General features: G+C 39.5%; 2 protein-coding genes across 6 annotated transcripts in view; one reads left to right on the top strand and one right to left on the bottom strand.

The window, feature by feature from the left end:
• The first annotated feature begins 1,438 nt into the window (after window positions 1-1,438).
• On the top strand, window positions 1,439-12,328 carry trap1 (TNF receptor-associated protein 1). The gene is made up of 18 exons (XM_058768403.1): window positions 1,439-1,658; window positions 2,040-2,201; window positions 2,670-2,752; window positions 3,146-3,286; window positions 4,386-4,457; window positions 4,546-4,706; window positions 5,268-5,377; window positions 5,468-5,541; window positions 5,627-5,782; window positions 8,167-8,287; window positions 8,387-8,456; window positions 8,539-8,686; window positions 8,768-8,953; window positions 9,829-9,967; window positions 10,203-10,288; window positions 10,794-10,939; window positions 11,741-11,813; window positions 11,892-12,328. The coding sequence occupies exons 1-18, from the start codon at window positions 1,538-1,540 to the stop codon at window positions 11,991-11,993; spliced, it is 2,151 nt and encodes a 716-aa protein (XP_058624386.1). The 5' UTR covers window positions 1,439-1,537; the 3' UTR covers window positions 11,994-12,328.
• Window positions 12,329-15,232: 2,904 nt separating this feature from the next.
• Window positions 15,233-21,669, bottom strand: part of LOC131535882 (CREB-binding protein-like) — a 60,234-nt gene continuing 53,797 nt past the window's right edge. For 2 of the 5 annotated variants that reach the window (XM_058768398.1, XM_058768399.1), the window contains exons 20-31: window positions 21,364-21,507; window positions 21,219-21,275; window positions 20,999-21,076; window positions 20,846-20,913; window positions 20,615-20,765; window positions 20,314-20,460; window positions 20,103-20,216; window positions 19,707-19,872; window positions 19,420-19,587; window positions 19,178-19,339; window positions 18,787-19,068; window positions 15,233-18,526 (exon numbers count right to left, since the gene is read on the bottom strand). In XM_058768398.1, the coding sequence (XP_058624381.1) occupies window positions 16,241-18,526; window positions 18,787-19,068; window positions 19,178-19,339; window positions 19,420-19,587; window positions 19,707-19,872; window positions 20,103-20,216; window positions 20,314-20,460; window positions 20,615-20,765; window positions 20,846-20,913; window positions 20,999-21,076; window positions 21,219-21,275; window positions 21,364-21,507 (3,823 nt within the window). In that variant the 3' untranslated portion in view covers window positions 15,233-16,240. The remainder of the gene's footprint in view (window positions 18,527-18,786; window positions 19,069-19,177; window positions 19,340-19,419; window positions 19,588-19,706; window positions 19,873-20,102; window positions 20,217-20,313; window positions 20,461-20,614; window positions 20,766-20,845; window positions 20,914-20,998; window positions 21,077-21,218; window positions 21,276-21,363; window positions 21,508-21,669) is intronic. The other 3 variants (XM_058768401.1, XM_058768400.1, XM_058768402.1) reach the window with 3 other exon arrangements.

The following is a 21,669-nucleotide window of genomic DNA, read 5'->3' as shown; positions in this document are numbered from 1 at the left end:
TTGGCTCTGAATACTTGCACATTTACACTTATGGGACGAATGCAGCTTTACATTCAATCAATCAAATGGTTAGTCCAGAAAAAGCAAGACACAAACGTATAAATATACATATAGCATTATTTGAATTTATCGTTTTTAAAAAATATATGGCATCACTTACAGACCTACCGGAAAACGCATCTGATCTCACTTCCCTGCTAAAAAAAACAATAGAAGCCCAGTAGAAACCATCACAGAAATTCCAATGGTTTCCATTAAAATACCATTATAAACCATTAGCTTTTACCAATAAAACCATTATAAAATTCCTTTTTGTAGTGTGTTTTGGGCATTTTTCCAATAGAATTTAACATCCCACCAATAGAATCCATCACACACCACACCATTATAGTTTCCATTAAAACCAATACAATTCCCATTATAACCATTAAAACCATTACATTTTCTATTGTGTTTTGGGCAGGGTTCTATTGTTTTTTTTTTTCAGCAGGGTTGTTCAGGTAAATTTCTCAGTTGGTTTTTTTGACAACCTTCAACTGAGCACTGCTGTGTTCACAGGAGTTTCTGAATAAATTATTGATATGATTGTATGATATTAACTTGTTGATAAAAGAGTTCGTAAAGATTAAAGGAGAACATCAGTTTCACTTTGAAACCGCCCCTAACTACTGAAATTACTCTGTTTGCAGACGTGTGTCTTCAGGGTTTAACTGGAGGGCTTATTACGAAGTAATGTGATTTTTAAAATGCTGATACATTTTTTAATTGCCATTTACAACAAAAATTCCAAGATCACACTTAGTTTCTCATTTAAAGCAGATAAAGTCATTTACTACCACAAGGTACATCTATTCGTTTAGTATGTAAAGCATTCAAATTTTCGTATTTTATTGAATAAAAATATTATTACAACAAAATGGCATAAATTCAAATTCGCTTTTCAACAGAAGGGTTAACACAACAGAACTAGATCAAACCCAAGACAGATCAAGATAAACAAATAAATAAACAAAAAGGAAAAATGGGGCAAAATCATTTCTACAGTAAATTATATAGGCCTATAACAAGATCAAACAGTTTTATTGCATTTTTACATTTTTGTAAGATCCTCTGATATTTTTTTGTAAATTAATTTCTGAATATAATAAACAGAGGAGGGGTTAAAGGAATCTACATTTATGTATAGAATATTTTGCCAATAATATGTAGTTATTATTTCCAATAATACCTGCAGATACTGCACCATCCAGGTACCTTCAACCCATACACATTCAATCACAGCTCTGTGAAGGGCTCAAGAACAGAATTATGCATTAGAATCAGATTAAACAGCGGTTAATGCTAAAGGGGTAAAAAATAGACTTTTCTCTCTCTCCAAAAGCCGCTCGAGAAATTGCATTAAAACATTTTACACAGGCATGTATCGGGCTGCACGCAGACGTCATCAGTGAGCGTCAAGAGGGTCCTTTCACTCACCGTACGCCTGTCACGCCGTAGTTTCCAGTCCTCTATAGGTCAAACTACAGCAGAAGCAGAGATGATCCGATCATTAGGTTTACTCAAATACTCTCTGAATGTCTCTCAGAAGGCTCATGCCAGGCTGTTATCATCCAGCAGAGGGGTCGGGAAAAGAATAGTCCCCGCGACATTAACTGGAGGTACATGTTTAATGTGTTTAACATGGATTTGCAGTTAAATAATATGATCAGCGAATCAGAACACAGCAGCGTGATGAAATATTATAAAAGGGGACGAATGATTTTGATCAAACACAGGCTCTTCCTTTAAAAAAGGTGCATTTGTCTCATTGACAAAATAAACAAGTCTTGCACTGAATAAGTCTATATTGCTCAGATGGACATGTTCAGTAATGTTATCAGTTTCTGTAAATAATCTCCATATTTACCTGCGTATGCAGATGTAAAGACTACCGAGCATAGACTGACAGTAACTATTATCAAATCCAAAGCCCTCTATATGGTTAATAAAACATCAGTGCTGTTTAATTCTGATGATTCTGACTCTCTTTTCTTCAACAGTTGACACTAATGGCAGGCAGCAGCTTCCTCACACCAGAGCTGTCAGACTGTGGAGCTCCACTGCTGTCAGTGTGGCTCATCGCAGATACAGCACACAACAGGCTGAGAGCGCAGAGGAGGAGACGCTCCACAGCATCATCACTGACACCGAGAATGTTCAAGGTACACTAAAGTTTGGGGTCAGAGAGATTTATTTATTTTTTATTTGGTAAGAAATGAATGCTTCTATTTAGCAACAATGCACTAAATTGATCAAAAGTGACAGTAAAGAACAGCACAACTGTTTTATAAAGGATCATGTGACACTGGAGACTGGAGTAATGATGAGAATTCAGCTTTGTATCACAGGAATAAATTACACTTTAAATATATATTACAATAGAAAACAGTTATTTTAAATTGTAATAATATTTCAGAATAATAAAGTTTTTTTTGTACTGCTTTATTTAAAAAATGCAACCTTGGTGAACATAAGAAACTTACTTAAAAAAAAAAAAAAAAAATTCCGATCATTTGAATGGTAAAGATTCAGAAACTTAAATTATAGTAATATAGTTCAATTATAGTTCTGTACTGTAGCATATGGAAATTATAAGAATGTTTAAACTCTTGTTTCTTTGTTCAAATAAGGATCCTTCTCCAAACACGAGTTCCAAGCAGAGACGAAGAAACTGCTGGATATTGTGGCCAGATCACTGTATTCTGAGAAAGAGGTGAAAAATTAAACAATTAAACAAAAGATGCAATGCGGTCCTGTTTGAATGAATTCTCTTAAAGCATTCAAGACTGTGTTGTGATTAACCAATACGTTTTTCAGGCTGATTATTTGATTTCATCCAATTTGTCATCATAAAGTTGTATTATGTATATATCTGCAATATATTGAGATGGTCCTCACTGCAGAACACAAGATCCAGGGGGCGAGTTGGGTCCAGATCTAAGTCAGATCTAAGTCTGATTTACAACTACAAACCCATCCCAGAAATATCTATATAACTTATAACAATATAATATATGCATGAACAGAAGAAATATACATACATGAATCAGTCTGCAACTTGATCTAATAGACTCAGTGATCTTCTGGCACAAACCTGCTGTTTTAGGTGTTCATCAGAGAGCTGATCTCAAACGGCAGTGATGCGCTGGAGAAACTACGGCACAAGATGATCACAGGAGGAGGAGAAACAGCACCCATGGAGATCCACCTGCAGACAGATGCAGCCAAAGGCACCTTCACCATCCAGGTAATGTCAACTCATACAACCCCTCCACCATGGCTCAAGAACAGAATCATAGATTAGAATCAAATAAAACGGGTATTATTGATATTTTTTTTTTTTCAAGATACGTCATATTCTGTTACACATCACTTTATTTAAATAGTCTTGAGACCAACTGCGTTCTAAGGAAAAAAGGTGAAGAACAGCTTTTCTATTGATAGTTTAAATAATCTACATATCTTTCTATTGCATGTTTTTTTTTTTTTTCATCTTGTAACAACAGTTTTGAACCTTTAACACTTAACAACTAATCTAAATGCCTCTGAGTGGCCATTGCAGTCTTAAATCAACAGGAATGTGTGATTGGTTGTAATGCTCAATGCTGCAAAAAGCAATGCATGAAAAAAAATCTTTGATGCAACATGAGCAGATCTAAATGTAGTGCTGCAATTGACACCATCTATTTTCATATATCACTTTAATCATAGCATTGCATTTAGTTCAGTTGTGCAGGGGCGTTTTTCTTTCCCTCATATCATGAGCTTACAGTCTTATTCATTAAAGCAGCTGAACCACTGTGACTTACATTATTTACATAATATTTTATAAAAAAAATATGAAAAATGTAATCTATTAAACAGAATATTAATGTCATTTTACTACAAAATAACAACTGAAATATGCATTTAAAGCACTAATTTGTACATTTTAACTTAAACTTAAATTACAGTATGTTTTTATACATTAAATGTAAATAATTTGCACAATAAATAAATTGCACATATAAAAGAATATGTACTTGCTGTATATAAGTAAATATGTATGTATTTTAAAATTGCATTATAAATATAAAATTATTTAATGCTATTTTAAATTAATTAGCCCTGTTATGTAATTTAACAACTGAAATATACATTTAAAGTACTAATTCTTGCATAATTTATATGCATCTGAATTCAACAGTATGTACTTAAAGTAATTCAAAAATCTAATATTTACATATTTTAAACATATTACATATACAAAAATGAACATTATTAATTGTAGTTTTCCACTGTAGTGACGGAGCACTTTAATTGTAGTGTAGAATGTATGGATCAACATTTTCTGCTGTGATTTGTAGGACACGGGTGTTGGGATGAACAAAGAGGAGCTGGTTGCTAATCTGGGCACCATCGCTCGATCTGGATCAAAGGTGTGTCTCACTGAACTCTTCCAAAGTCTGCTGTTCCTCATTCAGTCCGTGGTTTTATTTCATGCTCCTTTTGTTCTCCCTCTGTCAGGCTTTTCTGGATGCTCTTCAGAATCAAGCGGAGGCCAGCAGCTCCATCATCGGTCAGTTCGGCGTGGGCTTTTACTCCGCCTTCATGGTGGCTGATAAAGTGGACGTTTATTCTCAGTCAGCAGAACCAGGTGCTCCTGGATACAAGTGGTCCTCAGATGGGTGAGTAAAATGAGAAGAGAAATGGATTTAATAACAGTTTTAAGACAAAAAGGATATGCTTTTTTTTTTTAAGGCTTCTTGATTATGGCAGAAATCATAATTACACTTATTTTGGTCAATATCATAATCACGATTATTTAAACATGATCGGGAGTGGGCAATATGCCAAATGAACTAATAATAGGCTAACTAATGTAGGTAAAAACGCCCTTAAACAAATATTGAGGACAAGTAAATTATTGAAGAGAAATCAGAAAAAACTACTGCATATTACATCAGTAAGATTAAATGTCTTGACTGATTCGGACATTACGTTTGAGGTGAAAAGTGCACTGCTTTAAAGAAACACAATGGGTGGCACTATAGTTTTATGTCAATTATTGGGTTTTCTTGATCATTGGAAGATTGAAATCAAGACTAAAATTACCATCAACACAAAGTAACCGGACATCTCAGCCAGCTTTTGCCATATTTGTGGCTTTTAGACTGTCTTTAGGCATCTAACATTAAGTCACAGCAAACATTTGAATAAAATGAATCACATTTTTGTGTTTTCTATAGCTCTGGAGTGTTTGAGATTGCAGAAGCTTCAGGTGTGCGTCAGGGGACCAAGATCGTGCTCCACCTTAAAGACGACTGCAAAGAGTTTTCATCAGAAGACCGAGTCAAAGGTGTGCAACCCTCAAAACCACAAACATTGACATAAAACATGACATGCTCGGAGAAGAAACTCACTGAAGTGACTATGGTCTGTTTTGCAGAGGTTGTGACTAAGTACAGTAACTTTGTCAGTTTTCCCATCTTCCTGAACGGACGGCGGTTAAACACCCTGCAGGTACCGTATGTGAAGTCTGTTTCTAAATGACCTTTGACCTCCCTGTGGCTCTGATGATCAGTCCTGAGCTGTTTTCTCTCTGCAGGCCCTGTGGACAATGGAGCCCAAAGACATCAGCGAGTGGCAGCACGAGGAGTTTTATCGCTATGTTGCTCAAGCCCACGATAAACCCCGCTACACGCTGCATTACCGCGCAGACGCTCCGCTCAACATCCGCAGCATCTTCTACGTGCCAGAGATGGTGAGTGCGAGATGACTGCGGAATCTTTGACATTATGCATATAAAAAAAATGACATTATACATATACAAATTGTACAAATACATAATGTTATTTTAAATTAGTTACATCTATTAGATACATGTTCCATTTCTAACAACTCAAGTATGCATTTAAATGACTAATTTGCACATATTTTGATTTAATATTTTATTTAATCAAGCATGTACTTAAATCGCACATACATCATTTTAAAAACAAGTATCTACATGTTACATATAAAATTACATTTTGCATTTAAATATATATATATTATTATTATTATTATTATTTTTTTAATAACTTGTTAAATCATTTACCAACTGAAGTACACACGTGGTCAGAATTGTTGGTACCCTTGGTAAATATGACCAAAGGCGGCTGTGGAAATAAATGTGCATTGTTAATCCTTTATTGTTAATCCTGATCTATTATTTTAAAAATTCACAAAAATCTAACCTTTCATTGGATTATAAGAATTTAAAATGAGAGGAAATATCATTATGAAATAAATGTTTTTCTCTAATACACATTGGCCACAATTAACGGCACCCTTTATTCAATACTTTTTGAAACCTCCATTTGCCAGTTTAACAGCTCTAAATGTTCTCCTATAATGCCTGATGAGGTTAGAGACACCTGACAAGAGATCAGAGACCATTCCTTCATCCAGAATCACTTCAGACCCTTTAGATTCCCAGCTCCATGTTGGTGCTTCTTCTCTTCAGTTCACTCATTTTCTACAGGGTTCAGGTCAGAGGACTGGAATGGCCAGCAGAAGCTTGGTTTTGTGCTCAGTGACCCATTTTTGTGTTGTTTTTAAGGTTTGCGTTTGGATTATTGTACAGTTGGAAGATCCAAACATGGCCCATTATAAGATTTCTAACAGAGTCAGTCACTTATTGATTTTTTTATCTGTTGATATTTGATAGAATCCATGATGCCATGTGTCTAAACAAGATGTCCAGGACCTCCAGCAGAAATATAGGCCCACAACATCAAACATACAGCAGTATATTTCATTGTACACATGGGGTACTTTTTATTCCTGTGTTCACCAAACCCATCTTGAGTGTTCATGGTCTTCATCTGACCATAGAAGCCAGTCCCATTTGAAGTTCCAGTCGTGTCTGATAACTGAATATGCTGGAGTTTGTTTTTGGATGAGCGAGGAGAATTTTTCTTGAAACCCTCCCAAACAGCATGTGGTGATGTAGGTGCTGTTTGACTTTTTTTTTTTAAGGTTTTCTGACCCCGAGACTCAACTATTTTCTGCAATTCTCCAGCTGTGGTCCTTGGAGAGTCTTTAGCCACTCAAACTCTCCTTCTCACCGTGCATTAGGACGATGTAGACACATGTCCTCTTCCAGGCAGTTTCGTAACATTTTATGTTGATTGTAAATTCTTAATTATTGCCCTGATGGTGGAAATGGGAATTTTCACTGCTCTAGCTCTTTTCTTAAAGCCACTTCACTAATTTGTGAAGCTCAATTATCTTTTGCTGCACATCAGAAATATATTCTTTGGTTTTTCTCATTGTGATGGATGATTAAGGGAACTTGGGCTTTGTTTTCCCTCCTATTTATATTTCTGTGAAACAGGAAGCCATGGCTGGATAATTTCATGTTCATAATCACCCTGGAGTGCTCAAAATTGTGAATATGAATGTAAATATACTTCAGAGATATTTTCTCATAAGAATTTCTAGGGGTGCCAGTAGTTGTGTCCAACGTGTATTTTAGAAAAACATTTAATTTCATAATGATATTTCCCCCCATTTTAAATTCTTATTATTCAATGAAATGTTAGATTTTTGTGAATATTTTAAATAATAGATCAAAAGGATTAATGCAGATTAATTTTCACAGCCTTCTTTGATCATATTTACCAAGGGTACCAACAATTTTGACCACATGTGTATGTATTTAAAATAAAATAAAAAACAGTCCAAGAGCGCACATCAATTAGACCAAAAAATCCACCACACAAGAATAAGAATGAAAACAAAGTAGGCACACCACAGCTCCAGAGACAGATAAATATTTAATTATGTTCTCACCACAGGTGACGTTTCGAGCTTAAGCGCTCTTCACCATATGTATTTAAAATACAAATTCATGCATAATTTATATGAAATTATGTGCATTTAAACTCAAATTACAATGTGTACCTGATTTAATTATGTGTGATTTTTAAATTATGTACATGAATTGCATTATACATATGAACATTACTTTAAAATAACTACATTATGTAGTGTTCAGTGGTATAACTGATTTTTATGTCACAAATATTTCACATCCATTTATTTGGTAATCAGCCATGTAATTGAGGCACAACTGACTGCATTGTAAATGTGTGTGAGCAGAAACCTTCCATGTTTGATGTGAGTCGTGAGATGGGATCCAGTGTGGCCCTGTTCAGCAGGAAGGTTCTGATCCAAACCAAAGCCACAGACATCCTTCCCAAGTGGCTGCGCTTCCTACGAGGTCAGATGAGTGTCCTTATGTTTGCATGAAACAAACTTTAAATGCATTATTAGATTAAAAAATGAAGGAAATTTGACTGTCATATGACTGCATTTGCAGGTGTTGTGGACAGTGAAGATATTCCTCTGAACCTCAGCAGAGAGCTGCTACAGGAAAGCACTCTAATCAGGTACAAACCAGCCTCAAATGTGATTATGCCTTCTGCATTTTGCAAAAAAACCCAAAAACAATAACAAAGTCTTTTCTTTCAGAAAACTGCGGGATGTTTTACAGCAGCGAGTCATTCGGTTCCTGTTGGACCAGAGCAAGAAGGATCCGGAGAAATACGCTCGCTTCTTTGATGACTATGGGCTGTTTATGCGAGAGGGCATCGTCACCACAGCAGAGCAGAGCGTCAAGGTGCGAGACGACTCGTTTAGCCTTTTTAATCGGCCTGTTTTTCTCTGACTGTGTTTAAACAGCTGATTTATGTCGCCACAGGAGGACATCGCTAAGCTGTTGCGCTTCGAGTCGTCGGCGCTTCCTGCAGGACAGCAGACCAGCCTGATGGAGTACGCTTCTCGGATGAAGGCAGGAACGAGGAACATTTACTATCTGTGTGCACCGAATCGCCACCTGGCTGAACACTCGCCGTACTTTGAGGCCATGAAACAGAAAGATATGGAGGTGAGACGAGACAATCAGGTCTACAGTTAATATTCACTATCATACTCAAGAGCAAATGGGTAATGAATCTAAGTTGATCCAAAGGCTGATAATATGCATTGCAGATTTGCTGGAAACAACTGTTAATTTAATTTCAATTAAAATGTACTCAGTTCATTCCAATTTTGAAAGCATAAACTGTGCATTATCCATTGACAAGGCTGTTGATAGGTTTTGAGATGAACACAAGGGGGCGCCAACACTACTGTTAATCTCAAAATGGCCAAAAGTATTGGTCAGCAGCTAATGGAAAGCTAAAGATGCATTGATCAAATCATTTCATCTATTTTGTTGTGATCACAACATGTCAAAAATGATTCTATTCAATTTTCTTGTGATCTTGACTATAGAAAATAGTCAGATTCAAAAGGTGCTTAATTGTAAATGTTTAAACAACTACATGTAATTTAAATCATAATCTACATTTAATAATATAAACTAAAACTAAAAACATGTTTTTTTATTTAATGTCTGTCTGTTCTTTTACACCACAGGGTAAAAAAAAAAAATGGAGAGCTCACTTAATATTAAAACCTATTACCTTTTATTAAGACAGAGTCACTCTTCCTCCTAATTAATATAACAGAATATATTAAATTAATAACATTGTTCAACATCTCTAACCTTTTAACCTTCAAAAGAACAAACTCTAATTTAAATATTTATTTATTATTGATTTATTCTATTAGTCAGTCTGTATTTATATTTTAATATTTATAATGCTTGTTCGATTCGAACATTTACAGTTAAGCACAAGGATTTATTCTGAAAATTTGATTGCAGCAAAACAACAGAAAAAGATGTGGCTGTTTTTGACGTTCTGTCTCTTCCTGCAGGTCTTGTTCTGCTTTGAGCAGTTTGATGAGCTCACGCTGCTTCACCTCAGAGAGTTTGACAGGAAGAAGCTCATCTCAGCCGAGACCGACATTGTTGTAGATCATTACAAAGAGGAGAAATTTCAAGACAGCAAACCAGGTAAGACAGAACAACAGTCGATACAGTCACAGTTTTCAGTCATTATCTGAGACATGTCAACTAAAGAGTGATTTCTGGATCTCTTGAATTGATGAATTGATGTTCTTGATTCCTTGCCTTGTTTTGCAAACAGTGATAATTTTGAATTAAGCATTTAGACAAATAAATGAAAGGCCAATTGCCTAAAAACTAATAAGATCAGCCGAGTTACTGGTGATATGATTGTGTTGTGCAGCATCAGAGCGTCTGACCGATCAGCAGACAGAAGATCTGATGGCCTGGATGAGGAACGCACTTGGACAGAGAGTCACCAACATCAAGGTAACCACATGTACATGCAAAAAAAAAAGGAAACAAAAACAAAATTACATTCTTATTCATTGCTTCTACTCACATAAAAAACTATACTGATTGTGTTGCAAAGGTAACTTTTAGTAAACATCAGTCAAAAAGCAAATATATTTTTAAATATTGCATGCACATACTATGAAAATATAAAGTATTTAGATAATTAATTGCATTATACATATACAAAATATTTTTAACATTTTTAATTAGCCTGTTACATTTAAGAAACTAAATTTTTTTTTAGTAATCTCATCGCTTATCAATATTTCATGTCCATTTATTTATTTGTTTGGTAATCAGCCTTGTAATAAATCCGGGCCACTCTTTGTATTATGATGATGATCCACATGGTGCTTAATTGTAAATGCTCAGGCATTTACATAATTTTGCAAATTCAAACAGTGATTTTAACTCACAAATGTGTAGAAACCTGACAATGATTATTATTATTAACATTAATTTACCAATGTTTCCACAGGTGACGCCACGTCTGGACACACACCCCGCCATGATCACGGTGCTGGAGATGGGTGCCGCTCGACACTTCCTGCGCACACAGCAGCTCGCCCGAAGCTCAGAGGAGAGAGCCCAGATCCTGCAGCCCACACTGGAGATCAACGCTGGGTACGAGACGGTGAACTTTAGATGAACAAAAATAATCAATCTCACAGTTTGCATGAAGAAAAGTCTAGTCTAATATCCCCAGAATAATTTCCTTTCAGTGAGATGCAGCAGATGAACACAGTGTTATATTGCTTATGTGTCTTAAAGGAATAGTTCACCCCAAAACTTTCTGAAAATATACTCCCTTCAGGCCATTCAATATGTAGATGAGTTTGTTTCTTCATCAGAACAATTTAGCATTATATCACTAGTTCATCAATGGATCCTCTGCAGTGAATGGGTGCCGTCAGAATGAGAGTCCAAATAAAAACATCACAATAATCCACACCACTTCAATCCATCAATCAGTGTCTTGAAGTGAAAAATTGTGTGTTTGTAAGAAACAAAGGCGTTTTAACTAAAAACCGTTGCTTCTGGCCAAAATACGAGTCCATACCCCTTAATAACGCTTCCTCCTGTGAAACAGTCCATCTCTTGTTTTCCTCTCACATCAGAATCAACTCACATATTTGTTTAGATCTTTTAGACTGTTTTTATTTTTAAACGGTGCTTGATCTATGCATGTTTCTCACCTGACTTCTCTCTGTGACGTTTTTACTGGATAAAGCAATGTTATGAATAGAGAACTTGTATTTTAGCCGGAAACAAGTTTGAAGTTAAAACACAATGATGGATTTGTTTCTTACAAACACGTTAATTGATGGACTGTGGTCGTGTGGATTATTGAGATGTTTTTAACCAGCTGTTTGCATATCATGTGGAAATGCTGTGGTTTCTCTAACATCAAGCGTTTGTTTGCAGACATGATCTGATCAAGAAGCTTCATGCACTGAAGGACTCAAACCCTGAGCTGGCACAGCTTCTCCTCGACCAGGTAAAGAAATAGTGTCCCCCACTCTCTCATCTCAATACTATTTCTAATTAAAAACTAAATGCCATTTTTACATACCAGATATATGACAACGCCATGATCACCGCTGGCCTGAACGACGACCCTCGTCCGATGATCTCTCGGCTGAATCAGCTCCTCACTCAAGCGCTGGAGAAACACTGACGCCCATGCTGAAGTTCAGCCTGACAGACTTGTTTTGCCTTTATTAGAGCCATGCATGGATGCACAAAGGGGGCGTCCCGGTCATGATTGCACACTAAACACAAACAAACGTTGTTTATATGAAGACCAGAGAATCTTTGTGCAGGTGTGACATTGTCGTTTTGGTGGGAGTCGTGTTTTAAACTGATAAGGCGGTTGTCAGATTGGAGAAAACAAATCAGAAGTTTGTGCTGCACTCCTGAATTTACCTGAAAAGATGCAAGAGATATTTGCATAGCAAGAAGAAGATTCCAGTGAAACATTATATGTTGAATATTAAAATTTCTTGTACCCTTTTGCTCTAAAATTATTCACATTTCAGTCCATTAACAGGTTTTCCATATGTAAATTGAAATTAGCGTGAGGAAAATATTAAATAAAACAAACGTGAAGCGTCTCAAATGCTTTCCACCCATTTTAAATGTAGTTTCACAATTACAAAACCTCTAATAAAACATTTATATGGGTTAATGCTTCGATTTATTAAAAGGATAAAGTATAAATAACCGTTCTTGTGCTTCCTTAACGTCTCATCAAAAATTCCACAATTTCATAAAGGCGAAAGAAAACCCGTCTTAGCGAAATGTGATCATGTCCAACTCTTCGAAATGAAATCGGAATCCAGCGCGCGCAGAAATGAAGTGCGCCACGCTCTACGCTGCAGTTGCGCCGTTCGGACAGCAGGAGGCGCAGTGATCCGGAGGCTGATGGCGGTAAAACAGCCTGTTAGTCACGCATTTACAGTAGATCATGTGCATTCTAGTTCACCTTACTGTTAAGAATATGAAAGCAAAAAAAAAAAAGGCTGTTTAGACAAAACTGATCAAATCATTCAAATACCATTTCTAATTTTAGACGTTTAAGTTCATCATCATTGCCATCACTAGCTTTTAAACAAATACCCCTGAGGCATGACACGTGCAAATATCCCATGTAATCATTAAATTAATTTAGTAAATGCTGCATGTATAATAATTACAAAAGAATGAAGGAAATGCTGTTTAAAATAACTTTAGGTGGAGCTTAGCATGCCACAACTGGCCAATTTCTTTTATAACCAACTAATTTTTGTTATTTCCAAAATAATAATACTTCCATGAGCAAAAGGCCACATAGCCTAAAATCAGACTGAACAGAACGCGTTATTGCGTTTAAAAACAGTCACGTTTAACCCGTTTAGAAACAGCGCAACTGTGAGACCTCAATATAACTTCGCTCATGTTTATGTAGAAAACAATAGAACGCAGCGCGTTTAAACGCAAAACGCGTTCTGTGTGAAGAATCGTGCTCTGAAAATCTGTTACGCGCTTCCACCATGGGAAGCATACCTTGCAGGACCAACTCAACTAAAATGCCGCAAATAGTGTGTAGGCACGGCTTTAATCATGAAATTCGTTAGGCGCCAACAGTGAGCCGTTTCTCCATTTGTATCAAGCCGTTTGTAGCGTTCCAGAAGACACCGAACGAGTACGAGGTCACGTACACACTGCAAACTTCAAAGAGAGACAACTGCATTTAAATACAGCATTTGCATCCCCCTTTAAATACAGGGGTTACTTTAAGGTACTTAACGCAGTGTAGCCTAAAATTTTTGACTTCTCACTGCTGTAAACTAGCAACACTGAACATGGCGTTTGATGGATGCGTTTTTGACCAAATAAGTAACATTATGGAAGCCCATTTCCGCTGCGTAATGCTTTCGTAAATCTTATTTTATGAAAAAAAGTCACCATTATAATGTAAAGTAAAAATTGAAACATACCAAGTAATACCCATTCCATTAAAAAAAAAATACTTCATGTACTGGCATGTCAAAATTAAGAAGTCATAATTGACCAAATTTGACATTCCAATTGATTTATGACTTTAAACTTTTTTTTTTTTTTTTTAACGTTTTAATGACTTGTTACAGTCCAACAATCATCAGTAGTTAATAATTAACAATTAGTAAAAACAGCCAGAGGCAGTGTTTTGATATTTAAGCTGCTGCATTTACACAGCACATTCTCTATGTAGTTTCCACAAGACAGACAAACAAATTTGTGAATAAGTGAAGACATGTACCTCAGTTTCTGATTTCATTCACCACTCCTCAGACAGCTAGCGTGCAGAAAAGTGACGGTCAATTCATTAACAAGCCAAGTACACAATGTGGATTTAATGAAAAATGAAATTGTCATTCCCGTACATTGGATTTAGCACTCAGTAGAGGAGCAACAACCATATTTAGTCTTTGAGCTGTAGTTTCGCTTGCGACTGGTTTCAAGTCGCTCGAAAAGCAGTTTCTCTTGCTCAGGATCGCTCGTAGAGGGGTTTCTCTCACCAGTGCGCGTGGAGCTACACAAGCAATAGAGCAATTGCACTTGGACTCATTCTTTCAAAAATATAAATACACAGACATACATATTTTAACAAACATTTACATTAACCGGTTTTTTTTTTTGTGCTAAATTACAAATCATGAAAATATGCCACACCTGCAATCATTGGTCGGAGTGAGATTCCCTGCAGTGCAATCACAGTGGTGCCGAAATTTAAAACTCGGAAGAAAAAAAAAAAAAAAAATGCATCTTCCATAAATTTAATCACATCCAAACCTGTACAATGAATCGTGTAGTGCGCTGAGAAATTGTGAATTGCAGAAAAAGGGCTCTAAACTTCAGTTGCACCTTTCAGGCACCAGGAGGTGCAGTGAAGCCAGTGGTGAGCAAATACTCCAACCTCATGCTGAAGAAAGTAACCGGGCAGTTACTTAAACTTCTATGGCACATTTGATAATTGCATTTCAAGTGTAATGCTCTGGTACATTTACTTCTCCCTTAGATAAAGCGAATAAGAGTAAAGAAATAAAACCTATAGGTCTATAAATAAATCCTAAACTTCTCTTTTAGATCTAAAATAATGAATTACAAAATTATTTTAAGGACAAGGAATCTGATCAAATGTTTTCAGAAAAAAAAAATAGGTGATGACAGTCTTGACGGAATCCAGAGAAACAGATCCATGCATTTCTTGATAGAAACAGAAAAAAAACTCAATTCTATTAATTTAACAACTAGCTCCGGTCCACTAATTGTTTGAAATTGCACTGGCTTTATGTGAAAACAGTCAGTCAGGTGTTAGTTTAAAACTTATGCATATTAATTTCCTGAAATCAGAATTGCGAAAATGCGCAAAACGAAGTCACCACAAGGGTCGTGTCTGTTGCACACAGTTTATTTAACAATATGGTATATAAGTACGAAACAAGTTCTTAACCAGTTTATACAGCGATCTCAATCTTTTTTCCTTTTATTTACAGTATGTCATCAAGCTGCATGATTTACATTAAAGAATCGTTCACCTTCAATTCAAGTTTCATGAGGAGAAAAACAAAAGAGGTTGACTGAAGAACTCTTTGAACAAATCAGCAGTCAGACGAAGCTCCGGCCTCATAAGCGAGGTGGAGGGGACATCATTGATGTTTCAGAGATCAAACGAGAAAAACAGGAACATCTTCCTACATCTTAAGAGACAACTACTGAATCCAGGCCAATAAATTAACGCATTTGGGCACCTTGAAAAATAAGAGCAACTTTCACAATTTGCTCACGTGTTCGTGTGTGTTCGTGTGTGTGTGTAGTAGCCAAGCTCCTTTCTGTACAAATGAATACAGGTCCTCTGTACAAACTCCACAGTTTGGAGAGAAAAAGGCGGCGCGTCCTTTTCCAAACCTGGTAAATGTGAATACGTATCAGACAGGAATGAGGATTGCTTCTGATCCTAATTCCACACAGAGTATCTTACAGTCCCTAAACACGCACACACATTCACCAAAAAAAAGAAAAAAAAAAAAAAGAAACGCATTTCAGTTTGCAAACATACAAAACAAAAGTCTTCAATAATAAAATCAAATATTTTGCCTTGAGAAATTCCATTTAAAAAGTCCATAAGCTCAAAATAACCCCCTCCCCGAGAAAAAAAAAGGAAAAAAAAAGGAAAAAACAATTAAAAATGTAACTCGTAGACCAGGACTGCATTTCGGCCGGTCCGACAACCCTCCCAGAAAAATACCCTTTGTGATTCTGCTCTTTAAACAGTAATTTCAATCCCGCCAACAGGGAAGAAAAAGCAGTCCATTGGTTGTGTAAACCTATTACAGTTCATTTTGTCGCCTTATCTAATTTCCTGTGTAGAAAACACCTCTCTCTCCTAAACGTCTCTTAATGCTACAATCCCTCGACGAACTTCTCTAACGTGTCTCCCGATGTATCCCCAACCATACTCAACTCATTGGGGAGTCCTCCACGGTTTGGCGTGTTCAGCTGCGGAAGCATTGCACTCTGTTCGGGTGTGCACAGGTGAGCCTGGTCCATGGGGCCCGGCATGGGTCCTGCCAGGCTGGGGTGGGATGCACCGGAGTGCAGGGGCGAGGGCTGGGGCTGCATGCGCGGGGACGGGCTGGAATGTGGCGGCTGTTGGGATGGGGGGCGGGGCGATTGCACGGGTGCAGGCGACCTCACTTGGTTGCCCAGCGCATTGGCCATGGCCTGTCCGGGCAGGTGAGATCCCTGCGGCTGTCCTGCAAGCATGTGGGGTTGGGGACTCATGGAAGCGGCCTGAGCCGGCGATCCCATTTGCTGCTTCAGCATTTGCTGCTGCTGCTGCTGTTGCTGCTGCTGCAGCAAGCGCTGTTGCAGCATGTTCTGCTGGGCTTCCATGCCCATGCCAGGCTGGCCCATCTGAGCCATGGGCGGCATCTGTCCCATGGGTCCAGCGCCTCCCTGCATGGCCATCTGCTGCTGCATGCGGATTTGCGAGTAACTTGCTGCGCCTTGAGGTTGCGGGAATCTCCCTTGTCCTGGAGGCATTGCTCCCTGTTGCTGCTGCATGCGCATTAGTTGCCGGCGGAACAGCTGCTGGTTTCCATTGTGCGCAGCATTCATCATTTGTCCCTGGGATCCGAGGGCTGCCATGGCTTGGGTTGCGGCTGGCTGTGGCTGCTGAGGCGGCATGACGGGTCTCTGCACGGGGCCGGTTTGCATCGCAGCCATGTTCTGCATTCCCGGCTGAGCTGCGAGCATGGCCTGCGGGTTCTGCTGCTGCGGTTGGCTGGCTTGGTATTTCGCCGTCCGCTGTTTGATGAACGCAGCCATGAGATGCGGGTTCGATTTGAGAATGTTGAGGACCTGCTGTTGCTGCTGAGGGGAACTTGGTGATTTTAATGTGCGCAGCAGGTCCTGCAGCGCTCCTGGAGCGATGCTGCTGGCCACCCCTCTTTGCTGCATGCCTTGCTGCTGCGGGGCTTGTGGTTGCACTTGCTGGGGAGGCATGACGGCCTGCATCTGCCGCGGCTGCTGCTGCTGCTGCTGCTGCATCATAGCACGCTGCATCATTTGTGCCTGTTGCGGCGTCTGCACTACCTGAGACTGCTGCGGGGCCATGGCCATCTGCTGCTGTGGCACTTGCTGCGTCGGAGGTGCCTGCGGATTCTGCATGGACCCTTGCATCCCAGCTGGCCACTGGCCAGGCTGCATGTTCTGAACCATCTGAGGGCCACGAGGGGCCATCATCTGCATGGGAGTCATCATGCGAGGTTGGTTCATCTGCATGCCATTCACGTTCATCCTGTAGTCTTGCTGCTGCTGCTGTTGTTGTTGCTGCTGCTGTTGTTGTTGTTGTTGTTGTTGCTGCTGCTGCTGTTGTTGTTGTTGTTGTTGCTGTTGCTGCTGCTGAACTTTGGTCATCATCTCTATTTGTTTTGCAACCTTCAAAGCCTGCTGCTGCTGCGGAGAGGGCTGCGGCTGTTGTTGAGGCGGCATGGGCAGGGGGGACTGCTGCTGGGGCAGAGGCGAGGACTGCGGGCCTGACTTACCCTGCGACCCAGGTGTAGGTGGTTGGGTAGGGAAGGGTTGCACCATTGCAGCCACATTCGGATGCGTCTGCTGGGGCTGGTTGGCTAATGCCTGCGAGGTCTGAGGCGTATTAGGCTGCTGCAGCTGCTGAGAGTTGGGCGTCCCCGGACCTCCTGAGGTAGTTGGGGAGGGCAGACTGGGCGGCATTCCTCTGCCCTGCATGAGTGCCATGCGCCGGCGCATCATCTGCGCCTGCTGCAGCCGCTGCTGAATCTGCTGCTGCCGCAGCTTGTGCTTGATATTGAGACAGAAGGGCACGGGGCACTTGTTCTCCTGGCAGTGCTTGGCATGGTAGCAGCACAATGCGATGAGTTGCTTGCAAACGGGGCAGCCTCCGTTGGTCTTGCGCTTGCAGCCCTTGGTGTGCTGTACCACTCTCTTCATCTTCTGACAAGATGGCAGAGAACAGTTGGCGTTGCGGCACTGGCAGGCATGCACCAGTGACTGGATGCAGCGTTGGATGCTGAGGCGTCGACTCTCCTGCGGGCTCTTGTTGGCCTCGCCGCCCTGGTTGCTGTCGTCGTCCAGGCCCAAACCCCACTTCACCATTTGGTGCTCATGGCCCTTGGAGTTGTAGCAGTTAATGCATAGATCAAAGTCCTGAAAGAAATCAGAAGAATAATTTATATTGTTTTCTAGATAACCATAACATAGTATGTTAATTTACTGCTGCAAAACCGGAGATTGGTGATATTTTTACACCTTGACAGGTTTGAATCTGCAACCTACTAGTTTAAACCTCAGATCTTAATAAAGTGGTGATAAAGTAGTACCATTTATGTTTTTAAAAAAAGACCTGTTGGATAGCAAACAATGGCAAGACACTAAACTGCTGTCAAAGCCACAAAGAGAAGACTAACCTCACAAACGGTGCAATGCCAGCGTGTCTCTACGTGGTGCTTGCATTCGTTGCAAGTGTACACAAATCGGTCTTGGCCCTGATTGTGTAGCTCCACCAGCATGCACATACTGCTCCACTTGCAGCGGCGTAGGGAACTGAACTCCCAGTGTTTGTCCCTGGCCAGTGTCAGGAAGGCATCACGGCCGTCCATCAGATCGCAGGTCAGCATTGGGTCAGGATCCATGATCGGAGGCAGGGTGTTGATCACTGGACCAGCATGCAGGTGGATCACGAAGAAGACCTGGAATTTAGGACGCAAGAGGGGTTCTTGTCAGCAAAAGAAACGGTATTCAGGTAAAAAAATAAAAATAATAATAAAAAAATAATAATAAAATTGACAATGTGTCAACCTCTTTGTGCTTCTCCATTGTTGCATATAGCTTCTGGGACAGATCATTAGCTACATTCGGCATCCCAGGCTTCTTTTTGTTTGCGCGGCTCACGCTGCTCTTATTTTTGTTGGTCTTTTTATTGTTCTTCTTTTTGGCGTTCTTGCTGTCAGCTTGGGTTCCCTGTGGAAAAGGAAGACATTTAACAAATGGCTACAGACTACACTAAACACTCATTCACACCATTTGGCTCTCTGACTAACCTCTGTTGTCTCAGTGGAGGCTGTATTCTCCTCCTTCTTCCTTTCCTCCTCCTCTTGCTCCAGCTCCTTGATGCTTTCCTCCAAAACATTGGGCCAAAAATCACCCTCGAAATAGGGCAGCTCGTTGGCACTTGTAAGCCGGTCCTCTGTGGCCTGCTTAAATATGTCCTGCATAACACAAGTGAGTCATTTTGTGAGTCATATCTGTGTCAGTGTGACGTTAACCCGTTGTGAATGAAAACTAACAGACCGTAAATCCCTTAAAAACAAATTCAGCACTGGCATACCTTATAGTCATGGATGATTCTTTCTGCAAAGGCTTTGTCCAGCATTTTCCGGTACCACTCCTGCAGTCTTTTAGGCTTGGGAATCTTCTGATCAGGAGGGTGACAGTGGAAGATGTAGTCATCGCCTTCACTAGGTGGGCAGGCCCAGATATGACCAGTCACATACCTGTAGGTGGGAAAAATCAAATCCATTAGTGCATAACCCTACAGATCCCATTAGATCACAAAAGCAAGTGCTAATGGTGAAGTGAAAAATAAAGAGGTTCAAACAATTTCCTGGTTTATTATGGCTTATTTATAGTGGACTTGTCATTTTAAGTTGAGATTGAAGAAATCAAATATTAAACACTAAAAACAATTACACATATTATATTTAAACTTCAAGGTGGTACTTACCCAAGTTTCTTAACATACTCCAAATAACCAATGAGGATTTCATGGTAAACTGCAGTTCTTAGCAACCGAGGCTTGAAGAAGTGAATACTGTCAAGATATGATATGTATACCCGTCTGGAAAGGGGAGTAAAACAAGACAATTAGTCAATACAGCCTGTTCAAGACACATTTTGTTATTTTTTTCCCCCACTGATCAGTATTTGCATAATACCTGGTGTTAGGAAAGGGACAATCAGATCCATATTCCTGGACGTGCATGCCAAAGAAACACACATCCACTCCATCAATCTCCTCAAATGCAAAAAGTGCTTTGGTTCTGTAGGGAAAGCTTTCTGACATCTCTCCTGAGTCAACAAACCTACAGAGAAATAATTGCTCCTGTCAATTCAGGTACATGCTAGACTTTTCTCAGTCACGAGAAATCAAAATCGAACCAATTTACTTCAATAAATTTTGAAATTTCTTTAATGGGAGATCTATACTCGATTCATATTCATTCTCTGTGACGTTACCTGGATTTCATCCCAGGTTTGACCTCCACGGTCTTATCAGAGCTGGCGACCACCCGAACAAACACCTCTCCGGCCTCGGGGTGATTCTGCCTCTTCAAGTACTTATTCACTCGGTCCTCGATGTAAGAGCCCAGTCTCGTGCTCTGTAACCCTGATCAGAAAAGCACAGAGGGTTACTTTACTCTGCAACAGACAGAGAAGCAAGCAGGAAGAAGCTTCAAAAGCACTCACTTTTTGCAGAAAACTTGTTTTCCTTTCTTGTTTTCCCTGACTTCTTCATGCAGTTGTCACAGATGAAACTGTTATAGGAAGGACAGACAAACAAAGCAGCTGTAAGATCATGTCATGCTAAACTTCAGGAGAGCAGTGGGATAAGATGCTTACCCTGATGGCCAGATGACGTCATAATGTAGTACGCAGATTTGATGCATCTTCCGGCCACAGTCTTTACATTCAACAAAGCTGTTAGACAGAAGGTGGTGTTAAAAACAATTTTGACAAGAGTGGATAATTCGTGACACTTTCACAGTATTTGCATACATATTCATTAGTATATATACACTATTTCAATAAAAATTACAAGCATTAAAATGACAAAACTTACGGCTCAGGGTCCAACATGTCATTTTTCTTCTTCTCAAACTGCTCCTTTGATATCATACTGCAGAGAGATGTATAAGATAAATTCTACCTTCGTACATGCACAACTCATTTTTGAGTATAAACTGTGTAATTTAACAAAGAAAAACCTCAAAGCCTTCTGGGCGGCAGAAGATACGTACGTCTGCGGCTGGGCTGGGTCATCTCCCAGGGTGACACTGTCGCCCTGAATCTCATTGAAGCACTTCTCGCAGAAGTGATACCTGTCGGCAACAAGGCCATATTTGGGTGAACTGGAGCCAGCACACAAGAGCACAGGCAAACCGGCACACGGAGAGCAGCACAGCACAAGAGCGCAGAACGCGGGGTCGGGCAGAGATTGACACACAGCACACAGTCCAAGGCAGAGCAAGGTTAGCATTCAAACTCACAAATGAATGTTAAATCAAAACAAT

Source organism: Onychostoma macrolepis, chromosome 03, assembly GCF_012432095.1.
Source record: "Onychostoma macrolepis isolate SWU-2019 chromosome 03, ASM1243209v1, whole genome shotgun sequence".
Classification (NCBI taxonomy): domain Eukaryota; kingdom Metazoa; phylum Chordata; class Actinopteri; order Cypriniformes; family Cyprinidae; genus Onychostoma; species Onychostoma macrolepis.
The sequence above is the reverse complement of the archived record's forward strand: the minus strand, read 5'-3'. Positions and strand labels throughout refer to the sequence as shown.